Below are 21144 nucleotides of genomic sequence, written 5' to 3' on the forward strand. Positions count from 1 at the left end.
GACATTGCTTTTATGTCAAAACCACAAAGAATGTTATGACAGACAACAAAACCTCCCTGAATTATGATAACCAAAATTACACCGCGTGTCCCCTCCTGCCTCTATCCCCAACCACGTCAACCATAATGGCCCCGTAATATACCCCTAAGTCACCCCAAACAACCACAAAGACAATTTACCTTTTTAAAAGCTTCTGGCATACATCGGTCCACAAACCTTTTACAGTTTTCATCAGAATCTGAAAGACCTGAGAGAAGAAAAGGGAAATTTATGAAGTGGATACATTCTGTTTTCGCAAAGTTTATATTAAAATATAAAGCAGTATTCAATTTTCAACTTTTGGCAACAACATACTTGGAATCACAGCCTAGGGGTGTCATCTGCCTGGCAGTGCTGATCTGAGGACTGTGGCAAACAAACAGTTCCAACATTTGCATGGTCCAAAAACAAACCTATTCCTGAAGACGTCCATTTGTTATGACAAAACACGTTGGACGGGGCTTCGGGAGACATCACTTCCAGGCTGTGGAGAGCTTCCAGGTTTACATGTAGTTATACCATATGCATAAAGTGCATTCATTTTAATTTATTAAGCACAGATGCATTTATTTTTGTACCATATTGTTGAATTGTTTAAGCACGAACTTGAGATACACAGAGCCTAACTTTATTAACCACTTAAGGACCAAGCCTCTTTTTGAGACTTGTTGTTTACAAGTAAAAATTTTTTTTTTTGCTAGAAATTTATTTAGAACCCCCAAACATTAATTTTTTTTTTCTAACACCCTAGAGCACACAGGTGGCAAACACAAGGCCCGCCAGGCCTCGTCATGTGGCCTGCGCAGCGGCCGCCAGCTTGCCCCTCCTGTTCTCAGAGCCGATTTCTGCTGTCACGAAGAGGTCTCCTTGGCAACTGGAGTAAACACTTCCTCCGCTCTTCTCCTCAGCGGCGCCGGCTATGTGTGTAGCTGAGCGCATGCACTGTCCATCCGGCATAGCCTGTCATTGGCAGAGGTACCTGCCCCTCTGTACGCAGCGCACCCCTCACTCCCTGCCCCCTGTACGCAGCGCACCCCTCACTCCCTGCCCACTGTACGCAGCGCACCCCTCACTCCCTGCCCCCCTGTACGCAGCGCACCCCTCACTCCCTGCCCCCCTGTACGCAGCGCACCCCTCACTCCCTGCCCCCTGTACGCAGCGCACCCCTCACTCCCTGCCCCCTGTACGCAGCGCGCCCCCTGTACGCAGCGCACCCCTCACCCCCTGCCCCCCCTGTACGCAGCGCACCCCTCACCCCCTGCCCCCTGTACGCAGCGCACCCCTCACCCCCTGCCCCCTGTACGCAGCGCACCCCTCACCCCCTGCCCCCTGTACGCAGCGCACCCCTCACCCCCTGCCCCCTGTACGCAGCGCACCCTTCACCCCCTGCCCCCTGTACGCAGCGCACCCCTCACCCCCTGCACGCAGCGCACCCCTCACTCCCTACACTCTGTACGCAGCGCACCCCTCACTCCCTGCACTCTGTACGCAGCGCACCCCTCACTCCCTGCACTCTGAACGCAGCGCACCCCTCACTCCCTGCACTCTGTACGCAGCGCACCCCTCACTCCCTGCACTCTGTACGCAGCGCACCCCTCACTCCCTGCACTCTGTACGCAGCGCACCCCTCACTCCCTGCACGCAGCGCACCCCTCACTCCCTGCACGCAGCGCACCCCTCACTCCCTGCACGCAGCGCACCCCTCACTCCCTGCACTCTGTACGCAGCGCACCCCTCACTCCCTGCACTCTGTACGCAGCGCACCCCTCACTCCCTGCACTCTGTACGCAGCGCACGCCTCACTCCCTGCACTCTGTACGCAGCGCACCCCTCACTCCCTGCACTCTGTACGCAGCGCACCCCTCACTCCCTGCACTCTGTACGCAGCGCACCCCTCACTCCCTGCACTCTGTACGCAGCGCACCCCTCACTCCCTGCACTCTGTACGCAGCGCACCCCTCACTCCCTGCGCTCTGTACGTAGAACAATCCTGACGTAATCCTGAACTCTGCACTCTGTATGTAGTGTGACCCAGATACAACCGGCCTTTTGAGGGCAACCACACTGCTGATGTGGCCCTTGACATAATTAAGTTTGACACCCCTGCCCTAGAGAATAAAATGGCGGTTGTTGTAATATTTTGTCACACTGTTTTTGGGCAGCGGTCTTACAAGCGCATTTTTTTTTTTTTTAAATACACATTTTTTGATTTAAAAAAATAAGACAACAGTAACGTTAGCCCAATTTTTTTCTATATTGTGAAAGATAATGTTACACCGAATAAATTGATACCCAACATGTGAGGCTTCAAAATTGCGCCCTCTCGTGGAATTGCGACAAACTTTGGCACTTAAAAATCTCCATTGGCGACGTTTAAAAATGTCTACAGGTTACCAGTCTTGAGTTACAGAGGAGGTCTAATGCTAGAATGATTGCTCTCGCTCTAACGATGGCGGCGATACCTCACTTGTGTGGTTTGAACACTGTTTTCATATGCGGGCGCGACTTAAGTATGCGTTCGCTTCTGCGCGCAAGCTCGGCGGGACTGGGAGCTTTACATTTTTCTTTTCCTTTATTTTACTTTTTTTTTTTTTACACTGTCCTTTTAAAAAAAAAAAAAAAATAACTTGGGTCACTTTTATTCCTATTACAAGGAATTTAAACATCCCTTAAATAAAAAAAAAGAATCATGACAGGACCTCTAAAATGTGAGATCTGGGGTCAAAAAGACCTCGGATCTCTTATTTATACTAAAATCTTTATGTGTTATCATTCATACTCTCTGAAAAATGTCCAAGAAATCATAAATTCTGCCAGGGTATGTAAACTTATGAGCACGACTGCATATATCTATCTCTATATATAGATATATATATCTATATATATATATCTATATATATCTATATCTCTATAGATATATATATATATATCTATAGAGATATAGATATATCTATATATATCTAGATATATAGATATATCTATATATCTAGATATATCTATATATCTAGATATATCTAGATATATAGATATATCTATATATATCTGGGATCTGCCTGCTGTCTCTGTGTGTGTGTGTCTCTGGTATGTGTCCTTCTCTATCTATTGCCCTGTGCGAGCAACCATGACATTATTTGTTTTTCTGGTCTGTCTTACCTAAGTTTTATGAGTTGATCTTGTCTTGGCCTCTTGCTATTCTGACTTTTGAAGCAAAAAGTTCACTTTGATTGCTAGGCATTCTTATATTCACTCATGATTAATTAACGAACTTCAACCCCACCCTTATAACAGTATAAATTTGAGCATCCTTAAGAGGTCAGCACATTGCTGGGGGAGCACATTGCAATGGCTTCTATCATTAAGGCTTCTATCTCTAAGTGATTCTTTCTACAAGTGATATGCACTTCAATCTCTGCACTTCAGCGATTGCACGAAGCAAATAAATACAGCAATCTGCACTGGAAAGCAGCTAACAGACTGCAGGTGACCCGTCTCTATTAAGCTCTCCTTCCACTCTGTAACATGCACTCTCTACCACTGTTTCTGACACTCCTCTCCTCTCTCCTCAAACTCTCTTACCTTCACCCCCCCTCTCCACCCGCCTGCTTATATCACCCTGCCTTCTGTCTTCCCCCTACTACTGCTCCTACCAACTCTCGCTCATTCTACATCCATACACTGATAAAACCTCCAGTACTCTGAGACATGCCCCTTCACATAAATCACAGTCCCACATTACCTCCCTCACCCTCCTGCTTCTCCTAATCTCTGGTGACATATCCCCAAACCCTGAGCCACCATCATCTGTCTTTGCCCAACGCTCCCATCCCCCTACACCCTCTGGCAGGAGCCGCAACCCACAGAACTTGGTCTCTATTCCTCTTTCCAAAACCAGCCCCCCCTTTTCCTGTGCCCTGTGGAATGCACGTTCTGTCTGCAACAAACTCACCGCCCTTCACGACCTCTTTATCACAAATTCCTTTAACTTACTTGCCATTACTGAAACCTGGCTTCATGAATCGGATACTATTTCTCCTGCTTCCCTCTCCCATGGGGGCCTTCTCTGGACTCACTCCCCCAGACCAAGTGGACGGAAGGGAGGTGGAGTGGGAATCCTTCTAGCCCCATGCAGCACCTATCAGGTTCTTCACCCACCGCCCTCTCTGACACTCTCCTCTTTTGAGGCACACTGCATTCGTCTTTTCTCTCCCATTTCTCTAAGAATTGCTGTCATCTACCGGCCCCCTGGACCAGTATCAGCCTTTCTTGATGACTTCTCTGCCTGGCTACCCTACTTTCTCTCTTCTGAAATCCCCACAATTATTCTTGGGGACTTCAACATCCCTGTCAACACTAACACTACTATTACTTCTAAACTTCTCAGTCTAACCTCATCGCTTGACCTGAAGCAATGGATACAGGCTCCTACCCACTCCAATGGCAACACCCTCGACCTTGCCTTCTCCTATCTGTGCACTCCGTGCAACCTTTCCAACAATCCACTCCCACTCTCTGATCACCACCTTATTACTTTTGCTCTCTCCTTGTCTTCCACCTCTTCTCCCTCCAACCGCCTAACAGTTACACGCAGAAACCTTCGCCACCTTAACCCTTCTCTTCTCTACTCTGCTACTGATCACCTCTATGACAAAATCTCACCTCTGTCCTGCCCCAACCTAGCTACTTTCATCTACAACAGCTCACTGTCTTCCTCCCTAGACAAGCTGGCCCCCCTCACTACACGCAGAATTAGGCCCCGACTGCTACAACCCTGGCAAACAGATGACACCAGAAGTCTCAGAAAACGTAGCCGCGATCTTGAGCGCCTGTGGCATAAGACTAAGACCCAGGAAGACTTCACACAATATAAATCTGCCCTCCTAAAATACTACTCCTGCCTTCACACTGCCAAACAGACCTACTTTATCACACTCATCAACACCTTCTCATCCAGTCCACGTCAACTCTTCTCTACCTTCAACACTCTACTCTGTCCTCCACTACCTCCACCCACCAATTCACTCACTGCCCAGGAGATTGCCAATCACTTCATAACTAAGATTGATACAATTCACGAGGAGATCGCCAATGCGCAAAAACCTCCCCCATGCAACACCCCATGTCCACAGATACAATCATTACTTCCCTCATTCAACCCTGCTACTACTACTGAGGTTGCTAAACTTTTATCTAGCACTCATCTAACCACTTGCCCCCTGGATCCTGTTCCCTCGCAAATGCTACGCTCACCCTCTGACTCGATTCTACGCTCTCTAACTCACATTTTCAACCTCTCCCTCTCTTGTGGCATCTTCCCAAACTCTCTAAAACATGCGCTAGTCACCCCCATACTAAAAAAGCCCTCACTGGATCCCACCAGTCTCAACAACTTACGTCCCAACTCCTTACTCTCCTTCTCCTCCAAACTTCTTGAAAGACTGGTCTACAACCGACTAAGCGACCATCTGACCATGAATAAACTTCTTGATCCCCTTCAGTCCGGTTTTCGCCCTCAACACTCCACGGAAACTGCTCTCCTTAAACTCTCAAATGACCTACTAATGGCTAAAGCCAATGGACACTATTCTGTACTACTTCTCCTGGATCTCTCTGCTGCCTTTGACACAGTGGACCACCCCCTCCTCCTCAAAAAACTCCACTCCTTTGGTCTCCGTGACTGTACTCTTCGCTGGTTCTCATCCTACCTATCCCACCGCTCCTTCAGTGTCACTTACAACTCTACTTCCCCCTCTCCTCTTCCTTTTTCCGTTGGGGTCCCCCAAGGTTCTGTTCTCGGACCTCTCCTTTTCTCAATCTACACCACCTCCTTGGGTCAGTTGATTGCCTCCCACGGCTTTAAATATCATCTCTACGCTGATGACACCCAAATCTATCTCTCCACCCCCCAGCTCTCTCCATCTGTCTCCATCTGTCTCCTCACGCATTACCAACTTACTAGCAGACATAGCCTGGATGTCACATCACTTTCTCAAACTCAACCTATCCAAAACCGAGCTCATGATATTTCCTCCCTCAGGTGCCACTTCCCCTGATCTCCCTGTCAAGATCAACGGCTCAACTATCAACCCATCTCCCCACGCCAAGGTCCCAGGTGTAATCCTGGACTCTGAACTAACCTTTCAACCCCACATTCTATCACTATCCAAAGCTTGCCGCCTCTGTCTTCGCAACATCTCCAAGATACGCCCCTTCCTAACCAATGTCACCACAAAGCTTCTAATCCACTCCCTGGTTATCTCCCGCCTTGACTACTGCAACTCCCTCCTCATTGGTTTACCTCTAAATAGGCTCCTCCCCACTTCAGTCCATCATGAACGCTGCGGCCAGGCTCATCCACCACACAAACCGCTCAGCGTCTGCTACACCCCTCTGCCAATCCCTCCATTGGCTGCCACTCAGTCACCAAATTAAATTCAAGATACTAACTATAACTTACAAAGCCATCCACAACCTGGCCCCCAGCTACATCTCTAACCTAGTCACAAAATACCAACCTAATCGTTCTCTTCGCTCCTCCCAAGACCTCCTGCTCTCAAACTCCCTTGTCACCTCATCCCATGCTCGCCTCCAGGACTTCTCCAGAGCCTCCCCCATCCTCTGGAATGCTCTACCCCAATCCGTCCGATTGTCTCCTACTTTATCCACTTTCAGACGATCCCTGAAAACTCATCTCTTCAGAGAAGCCTATCTGGCCCCCACCTAACAACTGTACATTTATCTTCTCAATCAGCACATCACCCATAGTTATTACCTCTTGTATCTCTTGACCTTCCCTCTTAGATTGTAAGCTCTAAGGAGCAGGGCCCTCTGATTCCTACTGTATCAAATTGTATTGTATTTGTACTGTCTACCCTCAAGTTGTAAAGCGCTACGTAAACTGTTGGCGCTATATAAATACTGTATAATAATAATAATAATAATAATAGATATATATATATATATATATATCTATATCTATCTATATCTATCATCTATATATAGATATATATATAAAAATAAATAAATAAAATGTTTGGGGGTTAAAAGTTTTCTAGCAAAAAATAAAATAAAAAAAATGATTGAAACTTTAAAACAAAAAACGCCAGAAAAGGCCTGGTCTTCAAGTGGTTAATATAGTCGTAAATGGCCAAAAGGGACAATTCCTATTGGCTGTCCTAGTAGTGGGGTTCTATCAGGATCCTGAAGAGGAGCAACATCAGTTTAAAGTCGAGTTCCACCCACTTTTACAACTCTTCAGCATCCCTCACTAAACTGTGCACTGTAAACGAATTGGATATTTTTAAATTTTTTTTCTCAGCACCTACTGTATATCTACTGTATTCATTTTTCACTTCCTCCTCCCTGGCCGTGGCCCATCGCATCATTTCCTGTTTGCAATGCCTTCTGGGAAAGGGCGGCAACTTCCTCTGACACTGCCATTGCTATGGAAACCTGACCTGAAACCTATTACACTGCTTGTGCTGCACTGAGCATGTGCGAGATTTGCAAGGATGAGATCCAGGAAGAAATACAGTCTGGCTTCAGATGCCCACACTTAAGATGGCCACGGCCTGCTGTAAGTTTATAAAATAACAAACTACTGCTATAAACTAACAAAACAGACCTTAGTTTACGGACTAACTTTACTAGAATACATTAAGCTTGTGTATTATAGGGGTATTTTTATTTAAAAAGTATAATTTCGGTCGGAACACCACTTTAAGGAGAACTGCTCAGTGCAGTTAAATATGCTGGATTAGTAGCCCCAGGAAACTGCACCGGTTGTTCATGGTGGATTAGAGGGGGATGGGAGAGGGTTCACGCTTTTCCCGGAGATGCGATTTAATCGAACATGACAACAAAAATAAATGCGGCATCTTTACAGGCAGCTGTTTTCTCTATAAACCCCTCTTATGCCCTTCACTAATCACGAGAGGAAGGCGGCTGATTACCGAGAAAGTTGGAACAAAAAAATTCCCCATGCATAATTAACGCCTTCCTTCCCAGCACACTGCCACACTTTATAAATCTTATCCGATCAATTATGAAATGATCTTACTTTGGTAAATGGGATAGAGGAGGGGTCACATCCTGCCCCATAGGGAGGGTATGGGCTTTGATGGAACACGTAACCAGTTAGCACAACACTGCAAGTCTATTCATGTCCATATGTGAGGGAAAGACGCTCAGGCCTCATCCACACCTCAGCGTTTTGTAGCTTGTAGCTCCAAGATGATGGAGGAGAAAAAAAAAAAAAAATCGATTGTTCTTTATGGGGACGGTTCACATCTCCACTACAAGTCGCCTGAAGCTCAAAAAAGTCCTGGAGCTTTTGTTGTAACTCAAATCGGGCAGATTGGTGCGTTTTTTTTTTAACCACTTACCGACCGGCTCCTGTACATACACGTCGGCACTTTGAAGGTGGATATCTCAGTAACGGCAGCGGCTGCTGCCACAACCGAGGTATCCATCTTTACAGGAGCCGGTCGGGTTACCGATAATGGTGGTCTCTGCGGCGGATTCGCCACGAGATCACCGTTATCGGCGGCAGGAGAGGTGCCACCCCCCTCCCGCCGCTCTCCCGCGCCCCCTGCCGCTCCCCGGAGCCGTCGGTAGCGGCGGAGGCAATCGGGACCTGTCACTTCCTGGGTATGGAGACGAGTGAGGCGAAGATGGCCCCCCCCACCCGTCTCCATACTATAGGAGGGCGGAAGCGACGTCATAACGTCAGCTCCGCCCATTCGTCTTAAAGGCATATTTTTTTTTGTCGTCAATTTTTCAAACGACAATTTTTCTTTTTTGGCATTTTAAGTGTAAATATGAGATGTGAGGTCTTTTTGAACCCCAGATCTCATATTTAAGAGGACCTGTCATGCTTTCTTCTATTACAAGGGATGTTTACATTCCTTGTAATAGGAATAAAAGTGATCCAATTTTTTTTTTTTTTAAAAACAGTGAAAAAATAAATAAAATAAAGTAAAAGAAAAAAATAAATAAATAAATTTAAAACGCCGCAAAGCGCCTCTGCAGAGGCGCTTTGCCGGCGGTATAGCCGCGCCGTCCCATTGATTTCAATGGGCGGGAACGGTGAAGGAGTGGTATACACTCCGCTCCTTCACCGCTCAGAAGATGCTGCTGGCAGGACTTTTTTTACCGTCCTGCCAGCGCCTTTGGGCTTTCACACTGGAATTAAAGCAGCGGCACTTTCGGGTCGGTTTGCAGGCGCTATTATTAGCGCAATAGCGCCTGCAAACCGCCCCAGTGTGAAAGGGCCCTTACCCCCAAACCTAATCCTAACCCCTAACATTACCCGTAATCCAAACCTCTAACCCCAATTATCCACCAATCCTAACCCAAATATTGACCCCAAACCCTAATAACCCCAAATCCTACCCCCAACATTAACCCCCAATTCAGGGGTGCCCAACTGCTGGCCCACAGCGCCCTTCGATGTAGCCTGCCACCTCCTGCTCTGGGATGGCGGGTTGGCAAGCCGAGATCGCGGGTTCCCCCGACCCGCCATCCCCGAGCATCACTGTCAGGAACAAGGCCGGCACTAGAGGAAGCAGAGCTGATGCTTCCTGTATAGCAAATCCCCCCCCCCCCCCCAACGCTGAAGTTTAATCTGCTTATATTTTGTTTCCCGACCCCCTCGTTTAGGATTTTCTTTCACACTCAGTAATAATGGTCACCGAGACACACAGAGAAGGGGACTCTCCCCAACGGGGGCACAGACAGCAATACAAACCCGACAGGGGTTCTAGTCCCTCTCCACAACTTAAAATGAGGATTTGATTTAGTTACACTTTTTTTTTGGCTAGGAAATGAAAAATGGACAACTTACCGAGTTTTGCCAGGTAGGTGGAGGCTATTAAACACTTGCCCAGGGACTCCTCCCTCTTATAGGGGATGGACCAATGATCGGTGAGAACCCGGCTCTCCAGTTCATACAGGTTGGTGGTGGGAAACTCAACGCTTTCTCCAGAACAGTTCCCATTCTCATCATTCTTCTGAAATTAGAGGGAAAAATAATATATATATTTTAAAAAATTGTCATTGTATGTATGATGGGAGTTGTAGTTGTCTAGGTTAAGAAAAGGATTTACAAAAGCAAAAAAAAAAAAAAAAAAAAAGATTTTCCCTCTCGTTCTCCATTAGAATGGTTGTGAGCAATAAGATTTTACAGCTTTAGTTTATTCCAACTACATTTGTCCTTCCATTGGTACACCACCCCCCCCCCCCCCCCACCGCCATCCACATGCAAAATACATTTTTTAAATAAAACTTTTCTTAATTACATATTCAATACTTGATGTCACGGCTGGGTATCTGTGCTTCTCTATGCAATGCAGGCAAATAATGGCTAGTGGGAGGGGCCAGCAGGGTGCTGTATGCAAACATGGACATCTAGGAAGTCAACCCCCCCTGAGAATACAGCTCTGTTATTATTAACACAACATTAAATGCATGCAAGCAATGTAAATACCCAAACGTGACCTGGTATCAGCATATTGCATTCCCTGTACAGCAGAGCTGGAGTGTAAGGGGCAGAAGCAGCACAAGGAGCCAATCATGAGCTGACAAGAAAAGTATGCTGATAAAAGGGAGAGAACAGAGTAATGGAGAGATTAGTTCATCCCTGTGCTGCTTCTACTTTCACTGTCCAGTCATAGGTTGGGGGCTCGTCCGGGATAAGTTAGTCTCTGGAGGAAGTGGATTGAATGGTGCTGGCCTGAGAACATCTAGTGACAGATAAAAGTACTGCATGGGGAAATCTCTGGATTGAAGGTGAATATTACAGCAATATGGATAGATTCACCTGCGCTTTAGGTATAAATGAACACCTGGTAGAAGCAGCCAACACAATTTGCAGGCAAACAAATTGTAATAGAATATTACAGCAATAGCAGTTTTGTTATTTTATCTTAATGGTCCATTCATTTTTTCCCCCCAATTTTTGGCTGGAGTTCTGCTTAAATTATTTAGTCAAATCCAAAATAGACGGTTCCTTTCATCACTTTTTCATTTTCCAGGATAGATAAATATCTGATCAGTTATTATATACCCTCTGGCTTGGTTAACCAAACTGCCCCCAGGCAGATATACTACTGGAGGGCGGTCGCTCTGCGCTGGATCACATACCCACATCATAAACTATCAGTAAATGGCGTATTCCATGCTGTTCATACCCAGTCACTAGGAGAATACTTTTCTGTATTCTGCAAAAAAAAACCTGGTTAATCCCGCTGCTCTCTATCGCCCCCTTCTGTCCATGCCCCTATCCCTAGGGATTTTGCAGCTGTGGTGGCCACTCTGCACATGCTCAGTTTTCAGTAAAATTTCTACGCTGAGCATTTCCTCCCTGTCACATCTGAGCAGCCCATGTGACTATAGAGTAGGGATCGACCATTGGCGTTTTTGAAGTATTGGCACAAACGTACCCAATATTACCTATATTGCTTCACAGGGTTTTACCGGAGTGAAGCTGCATCACCCCGGTACCGGACGGTCGGCTTTATTGTAATAACAACCGATGCAGCTCAGCAGCCACTTGGTCGTTCTTACAAGCAGTGGAAGGGGACATCCCCCCCCCCGGGCTCTCCCGTCCCACCGGGAGGCCCAAAACCAGCATGTCCACCGGCTGGCCGAAGACCCGAACAAAGCCGATGCTTCATTCGAGTCTCGGATCTAGTAACCCGGAAGCGATGTCATGACATCACTTCCTGGACTACTGGCATCTTAAAGGTCGCAGATCTTGACGCTTTGAATACTTTCGAGTGTAGAGGAGGGGTTTGGGGTCTTATAGACTCCCCGATCCCTCCATACAGAGTACCTGTCACTGCCTATTACTGTCATTAGGGATGTTTACATTCCTTGTAACAGCAACAACAGTAATAAAAAAATAAAATAAAAAATGTAAACATTTGTTTTTTTTTAAATGTACAGAATATCAGCTATCGGCCTGAGAGGTGGACGAAATATCGATATTGTATCGGCACCGAAAAAAACGATATCGGTCGATCCCTACTATAGTCACACATGTGGGTATATGTATATATATATATATATATATATATATATATATATATACATACACACACATATACACACACACACACACAGTGGTAAATGACAGCCCACTCTCCCTCCTCCTCCATGTCCACTAACCAGCTAAACACAATTGGGGGGGTAAATATTACATGTAGATTAATGGAGTCTTCACCTCCCTGTTATTCCAGGACAAAGGCTGGAGGGGAGGGGCACAGCCTGTGACTGGCAGAAATCTGCCCACACCATGTTCTTGCCAAAAAATAATAAAGATTTCATTTCAAATATATATTTGTATGACAATTTATAACAGTTTGTGGATATTTATTGTTATCGTATATACTCGAGTATAAGTCGAGATTTTCAGCCCTTTTTTTTTGGGCTGAAAGTGCCCCCCTCGACTTATACTCGAGTCACCGCCATCTGCCTACCTGATCAGCGTGTCATGTAGACAGACGGCGGCCAGCGTGTAAAACATACCATTCGGCGGCCATTCACTGTTCAAAAGCCGCGCCGCCTCCTCGTCTGTGATAGCCAGAAAACTCCATTTCCCAGCAGTCGGTGTACAGCCTATCACGGACATTCTCTCATCCTCGTCCGTGGTATGAGGATCAGAGAATGTCCGTGATAGGCTGACCGCTGACTGCTGGGAAATGGAGTGTTCTGCCTATCATGGACGAGGAGACGGCGCGGCTTTTGAACAGTGATTGGCCGGATTGTATTATGACACGCTGATCGGTGCAGAGCGGCACAAGGAGGCATGCACAGGACACAGGTAGGATGCACACATACACAGGACACATGCACACGGACACATACACAGGGACAGGACACATGCACATATACACAGAACACATGCACAGGGACACATGCACATATACACAGAACACATGCACAGGGACACATGCACATATACACAGAACACATGCACAGGGACACATGCACATATACACAGAACACATGCACAGGGACACATACACAGGGACAGGACACATGCACAGGGACACATACACAGGGACAGGACACATGCACATATACACAGAACACATGCACAGGGACACATACACAGGGACAGGACACATGCACATATACACAGGACACATGCACAGGGACACATACACAGGGACAGGACACATGCACATTTACACAGGACACATGCACAGGGACACATACACAGGGACACATACACAGGGACAGGACACATGCACATATACACAGGGACACATACACAGGGACACATACACATGCACAGGGACACAGGACACATGCACATATACACAGAACACATGCACAGGGACACATACACAGGGACAGAACACATGCACATATACACAGGACACATGCACAGGACACAGGGAGGTATACAGCTGCAGATGGGCATTGTTGACCCTCTTTTTCCACTTACAGTAGCTGCTGCATTTCTCACCCTCGTCTTATACTCGGGTCAATAAGTTTTTCCCTTTTTTTGTGGTAAATTAGGGCCTCGACTTATACTCGGATTGATCTATACTCGAGTATATACGGTACTCTGTATTCCAAGAGGCAGTTTTTTTTTTGTTTTTTTTTATAGAACATGTGACCAGCAGCAGAGGACTAGAAGCTCCTCCTCCTCAGGTTTCCCTGCAGACAGGCTGGGAGAGAACCGGGTCATGTGACAGCTGGATATAGATAAGGAAAAAACTACTTAGATTTTTTTTTCTTTCTTTTTTAATCAAAATAATTACAGTTCGATCATCCACATACAGAAATAGAAGGGACGATGTAAAATTAAACAGTGTGTGTTTAGTATCACTTTAAACCAGAACTCCAGTCATTTTTTCATCTTTCCATCTATTAAATCTTCTGCTCTTGTTGTTGTTTTAACTTTGGATAGTAAAACTTTTTTTCTGCCAGTAAATCCCTTATACAACCCACTTCCTGTTTCTTGTCTGGTCATTAGTCTAGGCTTATGACATCATGCACAGCTCTCTATCACTGTGAGAGTTTGCCAGGAAGGGAGAGGCGATGAGTCATAAGAGGGCCAATGAGAGCTGCAGAGCTGGAGGTGTGCCTCTGTGTGCCTTTGTAAATCCAGGAAGTGAACAGGCAGCAGCTTCAGCTTCCCACAGTTAAAATGGCTGCAGCCAGACTCAGCGGAGGGAGATTTCTGCAGCATATTTGGCAAGTACAGAATCCCAGTATATATAAAATAATATGCAAAGGGGTTGGAGGGAAGCTTCAGAATGACAAAGATTTTTTTTATTACAAATTATGTGAGCAGACTGCAGTTCCTCTTTAAGTAGTGGATGTGTATGGGATTATTTTTGGACAACTTCTGCACACTGACAAAATGACGACGAGCTTCTACACAGGGGGGGCTCTATTAGAACGTCTCCTATCAGGTGTTGTGGGTTTTGTAGAACAGGAAGGACGGGTGCGGCGCCCGTTTCGTGTGAGTACATGTCCTGATTTGGCATGCCGGGGAGGCTGGCAGGCTTCATTTTGGACCTGTGACAGATCTCATGTGTCAGCGAAGCTCCCGGCAGCACAGCGGAGCTCAGTCACTGTGACAACACTTCCCAAAATAAAACCGCTTAAAGTGACACTTCCACTATAAAGGGAGCCCGAGGGGGAGGCAGGATCTCTTCCCGGCAGGGCTCATTCATGGGATTCCAGGTATACGTCCCACCCTAATATGATCCCTACATTACTTACACTGTACAATGCCGGGAAACGCCTATTAATGCAATGTACATTTTGAATGAACACTATATTGTCAAAAGTATTGGGATGTGCATATATATATATATATATATATATATATATATATATATATATATATATACATACACACACACATATACATATACACATATACATATATACACACACACTTTACTGGCATTCCAGTCTTAGTCCGTAGGGTTCAATATTGAGTTGGCCCACCCTTTACAGCTATAACAGCCTCAACTCTTCTGGGAAGGCCGTCCACAAGGTTTAGGAGTGTGTCTATGGGAATGTTTGACCATTCTTCCAGAAGCGCATTTGTGAGTTCAGGCACTGATGTTGGATGAGAAGGCCTGGCTCGCAGTCTCCGCTCTAATTTGGCCTGGTTGAGGTCAGGACTCTGTGCAGGCCAGTCAAGTTCCTCCACCCCCCAAAGTCGCTCATCCATGTCTTTATGGATCTTGCTTTGTGCACTGGTCCAAATCATTTGGTGGAGAGGGCATAATGGTGTGGGGTTGTTTTTCAGGTTGAAAAAAAATATATAAATACAGCGCTCACAAACATGAACCCATCATATGTGGGAAAAAAAACAAAAACAATACATAAAGTCCATAAAATAACTGAAAGGAATGCTTCACATCCACTGTGCAAAAAAATTCCAGAAATTTTCAGGAGTACCAAGACACCCCCACATGTGTCCCCACTCACCAGATCACAATGACACCCAGCTTTTCAGTCTGGGGGGGGTCAATTCCGACTTATACCGATATCCAGAGGTGGCAGATCCAATGATAAGACTTGATGACAAAACTTCTTCAAGATGATTCCTCAGCCATATAAACAGGTACCTAAAATGAGAAAGATGAGACTAATAGTGAAGTATACTAAGAACAGGTTTTATTGCGCGTAAAAAATGAATACTTACAGACGTAAGTTAAAAACAGGCATACAATGGAGATGACAATACAGCAAACGCACGTTCCTGGCGTTCAATCCCAGAAGTGACGTTGGTCGTGCCGGAAGTGGCATCAATGCATTTCACCCTTCCACAGGGCGCCATCAAAGGATGCCAGGAATGGCGTTTGCTGTATTGTCATCTCCATTGTATGCCTGTTTTTGACTTACGTCTGTAAGTATGCATTTTTTACGCGCAATAAAACCTGTTCTTAGTATACTTCACTATTAGTCTCATCTTTCTCATTTTGGGTACCTCTTTATATGGCTGAGGAATCATCTTGAAGAAGTTTTGTCATCAAGTCTTATCATTGGATCTTCCACCTCTGGATATCGGTAGAAATCTGAATTGACCCCCCCCCCCCAGACTGAAAAGCTGGGTGTCATTGTGATCTGGTGAGTGGGGACACATGTGGGGGTGTCTTGGTACGCCTGAAAATTGCTGGAATTTTTTTGCACAGTGGATGTGAAGCATTCCTTTCAGTTATTTTATGTATTATTGTTTTTTTTTTATTCCACATATAATGGGTTCATGTTTGTGAGCGCTGTATTTATATATTTTTTTCACTCTGAGCAAGTGTCTAGCAGCTTCATTCACCTTTTATTACCCAATTTGTTCACCATGAGCGAGAAAGAAAGAAAAAGAAAAAGAAAGAAAGAAAGAAAGAAAGAAAGAAAGAAAGAAAGAAAGAAAGAAAGAAAGAAAGAAAGAAAGAAAGAAAGAAAGAAAGAAAGAAAGAAAGAAAGAAAGAAAGAAAGAAAGAAAGAAAGAAAGAAAGAAAGAAAGAAAGAAAGAGAGAGAGAGAGAGAGAGAGAGAGAGAGAGAAAGAAAGAAAGAAAGAAAGAAAGAAAGAAAGAAAGAAAGAAAGAAAGAAAGAAAGAAAGAAAGAAAGAAAAAGAGAAAGAAAGAAAGAAAGAAAGAAAGAAAGAAAGAAAGAAAGAAAGAAAGAAAGAAAGAAAGAAAGAAAGAAAGAAAGAAAGAAAGAAAGAAAGAAAGAAAGAAAGAAAGAAAGAAAGAAAGAAAAAGGAAGAAAGAAAGAAAGAAAATTTTCACTGTTTTTCAGGTTAGACTTGGCTTCTTCTTTGTGAAGGGAACTCTTAAGGTGTCCAATTAAAACTTTATACAAAATACTTCTAATTTATATTTTATATCTACCATCTGCAGCCAGCTGGTGGCAGGAGTAGCACTTTTCTGGAAGCTGTTGAACAGCTACATTGTAAACGGCCCAGGGAGAGAAGATTACAAATTCCGGGATTCTTTGTAAACGTAAAAAGAAAGTCAAAAAAACATTGAAATCTGTAACATTTTCGCATTAGGTGATTATAAATCGCCTCAAATCCCACTTGTTGCAATTTGTTCCCTGTCGGTATCAGACAGATAAAGATGTATTATTCATAACAGTGTGAGGGTTCACAGAAGACATCCGGCTCCTCTGCGATGTTCCCGGAGCCGCTGGAAGGTCGCACGCATTATTCCTCCTCTAATTTACACAGATATTCTATTGATGGATTCATGGGCTCGCCTTGGTTAAGTTGCGGCTCCAGCTGGGAGAGACAGTGTGAGAAATCATACAAAAAAAAAAAAAACGCACACAGTGTTCGCGTCTTTCAGTCCTCGCAATAAAGCGGCTGTGTGTTTCTGCTTTTCCGAGGGAGACAGAGAGCGAGCGTCTCACCCAGGAAGTCCGGTCACCCGCCTGCATGCTAATGTGCAATTCGAAGAAAGACGTGCCATTAATGAGGAGAGGGAGAGAACCCGAAAGTGAAAACACAGAGCGCACCTCTCACCATTAACCCCTTCATGGCCAGAGATAACCAGACGTATGGGGGGGGGGGATTTTGCAGCGTCAGCGAGCTTGATAATAATTCTGGGACTAATTTGCAATATCCACTTAGAGAGATTGTAAATGTCAGTTTATTTTATTTTTTTAAATAACAAACATGTTATACTTATCAACACGTGAGGTATCGCCGCATGCGTTAGAGCGAGAGCAATAATTCTAGCAAAACACATCGTCTAACTCTGAACTAGTAACCTGTAAAAAATGTGCAGGTAATCCAATTTCGATTGCACTACACCGCAGTGTGAAAGGGGCCTTATGGGGACATCTGGGGTCATGAATAAACTCCAGATCTCTCCATAAAGAGGACCTGTCACGTGCCTATTGCTGTCACAAGGGATGTTTACATTCCTTGTGACAGCAAAAGAAAAGTGATCAACTTTTTTCTTTACAGAAACAGTGTAAAAATGTTAAATGTCGCCTTTCCCCTGAGCGTGCACAATTTAATCTCTTCCTGCACACGCTATAGCCAAAAGACGGCTGCAGCGCAGGCTCACATTGCCGGGAGGGCGTCTATGGACATCCTTCCATGAAGTGCCGCCTCCTCAGCTGCCAGCACTGCCGCCTCCTCCTCAGCTGCCAGCACTGCCGCCGCCTCCTCAGCTGCCAGCACTGCCGCCGCCTCCTCAGCTGCCAGCACTGCCGCCGCCTCCTCAGCTGCCAGCACTGCCGCCGCCTCCTCAGCTGCCAGCACTGCCGCCGCCTCCTCAGCTGCCAGCACTGCCGCCGCCTCCTCAGCTGCCAGCACTGCCGCCGCCTCCTCAGCTGCCAGCACTGCCGCCGCCTCCTCAGCTGCCAGCACTGCCGCCTCCTCCTCAGCTGCCAGCACTGCCGCCTCCTCCTCAGCTGCCAGCACTGCCGCCTCCTCCTCAGCTGCCAGCACTGCCGCCTCCTCCTCAGCTGTCAGCACTGCCGCCGCCTCCTCAGCTGCCAGCACTGCCGCCGCCTCCTCAGCTGCCAGCAGTGCCGCCGCCTCCTCAGCTGCCAGCAGTGCCGCCGCCTCCTCAGCTGCCAGCACTGCCGCCTCCTCCTCAGCAGTGCCGCCCCTGCCTCCTCAGCGACCAGCAATGAAGGAGAAAAAAACTTATTTAGAAAATTTTATAACAGAAACTAAAACTTTTCTCATCAACATTTTTGGTCTTTTTTCAGTTGTTTAGCAAAAAATAAACCCAGTAGTAAAGAAAGCTCTCTCTGAAAAAAATGATAAACGTTTCATATGTGTACAGTGTTGCATGACTGCGCAATTGTCAAAGAGTGACAGAAATTGCAATACACACCATTTTATTCCCTAGGGTCTCTGCTAAAAATGTGAATATATATATATATATATATATATATATACACACATATACACACACACATACATACATACATATACACATTATTTGGCACCTCTAAACACTTTATATATAAAATGTTTAGAGGTTCCAAGTAATTTTCTAATAAAAAATACAGATTTTTATTTCTTAACAAAAAGTCAGAAAAAGACCTGGTCTTCAAGTGGTTAAATTGGCAGCTTAACCACGTCCCTGCCCCTCACACCCAGGAAAGGCAAACTGCAAAGAAGCAGATAAAATGTGACCACACATGACGTGCCAGCTTCAAAATAAAGAACAAGTGACCCGAGCAGGAAGTCTACAATAATAGAGAGTGGAAAGTGTTAGCTGTCTGAGTTTAATCCTTTGATATGACAGACTCGGCATTGGGCACACTGGCGCTGGAATCCCTCATTTCTATACTCGTTTTGGGTCACCGATCCAGAAAGCATAAGAACCATAAGGGGGTAGCACAGTGGCCAAGTGTATAGCACTTCTGCGTGGCAGCACTGGGGTTGTCAGATCAAATCCCAAACACAACACTACCTGCCTGGAGTTTACATGTTCTCCCTGTGTCTGGGTTTCTTCTCACACTCCAAAGACGTGCTGGGTGGTTAATTGGCTCCTATCTAAATTGGCTATATATATATATATATATATATATATATATATATATATATATATATATATATAAAAATGTGAGTTTGGGACCTTAGATTGTAAGCTCCTTGAGGGCAGGGACTGATGCGATTGTACAATATCTATACACACACACACACAGAGTGGGTAAAATAAGTATTGCACACGTCACCATTTTTTTTTTTAGGTAAATATATTGGTAAAGGTGGTACTGACATGGACACGTTTCAGATCGTAGGCCTGAATGACCAATCGACAGACCCAATTGGCAATGGAAGCTGCCTGCCCCTTCTTGGGTTCTTTTGGTAAAACAAAAAAAGGAGTCCGATTCGCGAATCTCCACAGATCTAGACAAATAAACATCGACCGCCCCGCCAAAAGGGGCTGAGAGAAAAAAAAGAAGACAAAATAATGTCCCGATTTAAATGAAAGGACGACACCACTTTTGGCAAAAAAGGATGGTGTCGGAGCCGCAACGCAAGCTTGTAACCTCTGGGTATAGTTGAGGTGACCCACTCATCCTGAATTATTGTTCTCCAAATGTCCACAAAGTGCAGCAGCCTTCCCCCCACCCGATGGAGTGGGGACGTCCCCTCAAAAGGATTGCTTGGTGTTGGGTTTAGAAGAATTTTGGACCCAGGGCTTTTTCTGGTCTTGGCCTTGAGGCTTGCCCCTGGTCCTAGCGCCCTGATGGCAGCGGAATTACCTTGGCGCTGAGACATTTGAAGAAGCAGTCCCTGAGGTTTTCTTCAAAGGAAGTAGAGAACTCTTCCCTCCGGAAATATTTTGGATATATTTGTCCAAATGATCACCAAATAAACATTCCCCATGAAGGGGGAAACCTGGCAATAACTTCTTACAAGGAAGCTCGTCTGACCAGTTCTTAAGCCACAAAAGTCTGCGCCTATGTACAGACAAGAGAGCCAAACAAGAAACCTGCTGTATTGAATCCTTTAAGGCGTCAACAGCAAAACACAACGCTCGAGGAGTATCTGCCTTACTTTCAATCAGATCATCCTCCTGGTTAGGCCTGTCAGGCCGTCTGATCTGATCCTTTACGGACTGGCAGATACCAATTTCTGCAACAGCTGGCTGAATAGCTGAACTGGCCAAAGAAAAGAAACCTTTAATAATGACTCCAACTTCTTGTCAACAGGGTCTTTCAAGTCCTGTGCGTTATCTACCGGACAAGTCAAGTTCTTGTTTAAGGAAGAGATGGCTGCATCTACGGATGGCATGCTCCACTTCTTACCGAACTTTTTATCCATTGGATTTAAAAAGGGGAAAACTTCTTAGGAGGAACAAAAATCCTGTCAGGATGTTCCTAATCAGCATACACCACCTGTTCCAACAGAGGGTGTAGGGGGGAAAGCCTGTGTGGCCGTGAAGAGGCCTCAGGGATCCCAAAGAGCACCAGGGGGGCTCAGTAACCTCCGCAAGAGACAACTTAAAGGCAGAACGATCCATTTCAGTAAGAGTCAGGATCAAAAGCCTCTGATTGAGGCTATCCAACTGGATATCTTTTTGTCCAGATTGCTCGGAAGCAGACTCATCTCTGCCAGGCCATCCACAGAATCCTGAGCTTTAAGCTCTTCCCCATCCTC

The 21144-nt window shown here is 45.5% G+C and overlaps 1 protein-coding gene across 7 annotated transcripts in view; it reads right to left on the reverse strand.

The window, feature by feature from the left end:
• USP24 (ubiquitin specific peptidase 24) overlaps positions 1 to 21144 on the reverse strand; it is a 225004-nt gene that overhangs the window by 148779 nt on the left and 55081 nt on the right. For 6 of the 7 annotated variants that reach the window (XM_073593889.1, XM_073593890.1, XM_073593888.1 and 3 more), the window contains exons 2-3: positions 9881 to 10046; positions 180 to 247 (exon numbers count right to left, since the gene is read on the reverse strand). In XM_073593889.1, the coding sequence (XP_073449990.1) occupies positions 180 to 247; positions 9881 to 10046 (234 nt within the window). Of the gene's footprint in view, positions 1 to 179; positions 248 to 9880; positions 10047 to 16900; positions 17303 to 21144 lie in introns of those variants that run through there. The other variant, XM_073593891.1, reaches the window with a different exon arrangement.

This window comes from Aquarana catesbeiana, linkage group LG07, assembly GCF_042186555.1.
Source record: "Aquarana catesbeiana isolate 2022-GZ linkage group LG07, ASM4218655v1, whole genome shotgun sequence".
In the NCBI taxonomy this organism is placed as follows: domain Eukaryota; kingdom Metazoa; phylum Chordata; class Amphibia; order Anura; family Ranidae; genus Aquarana; species Aquarana catesbeiana.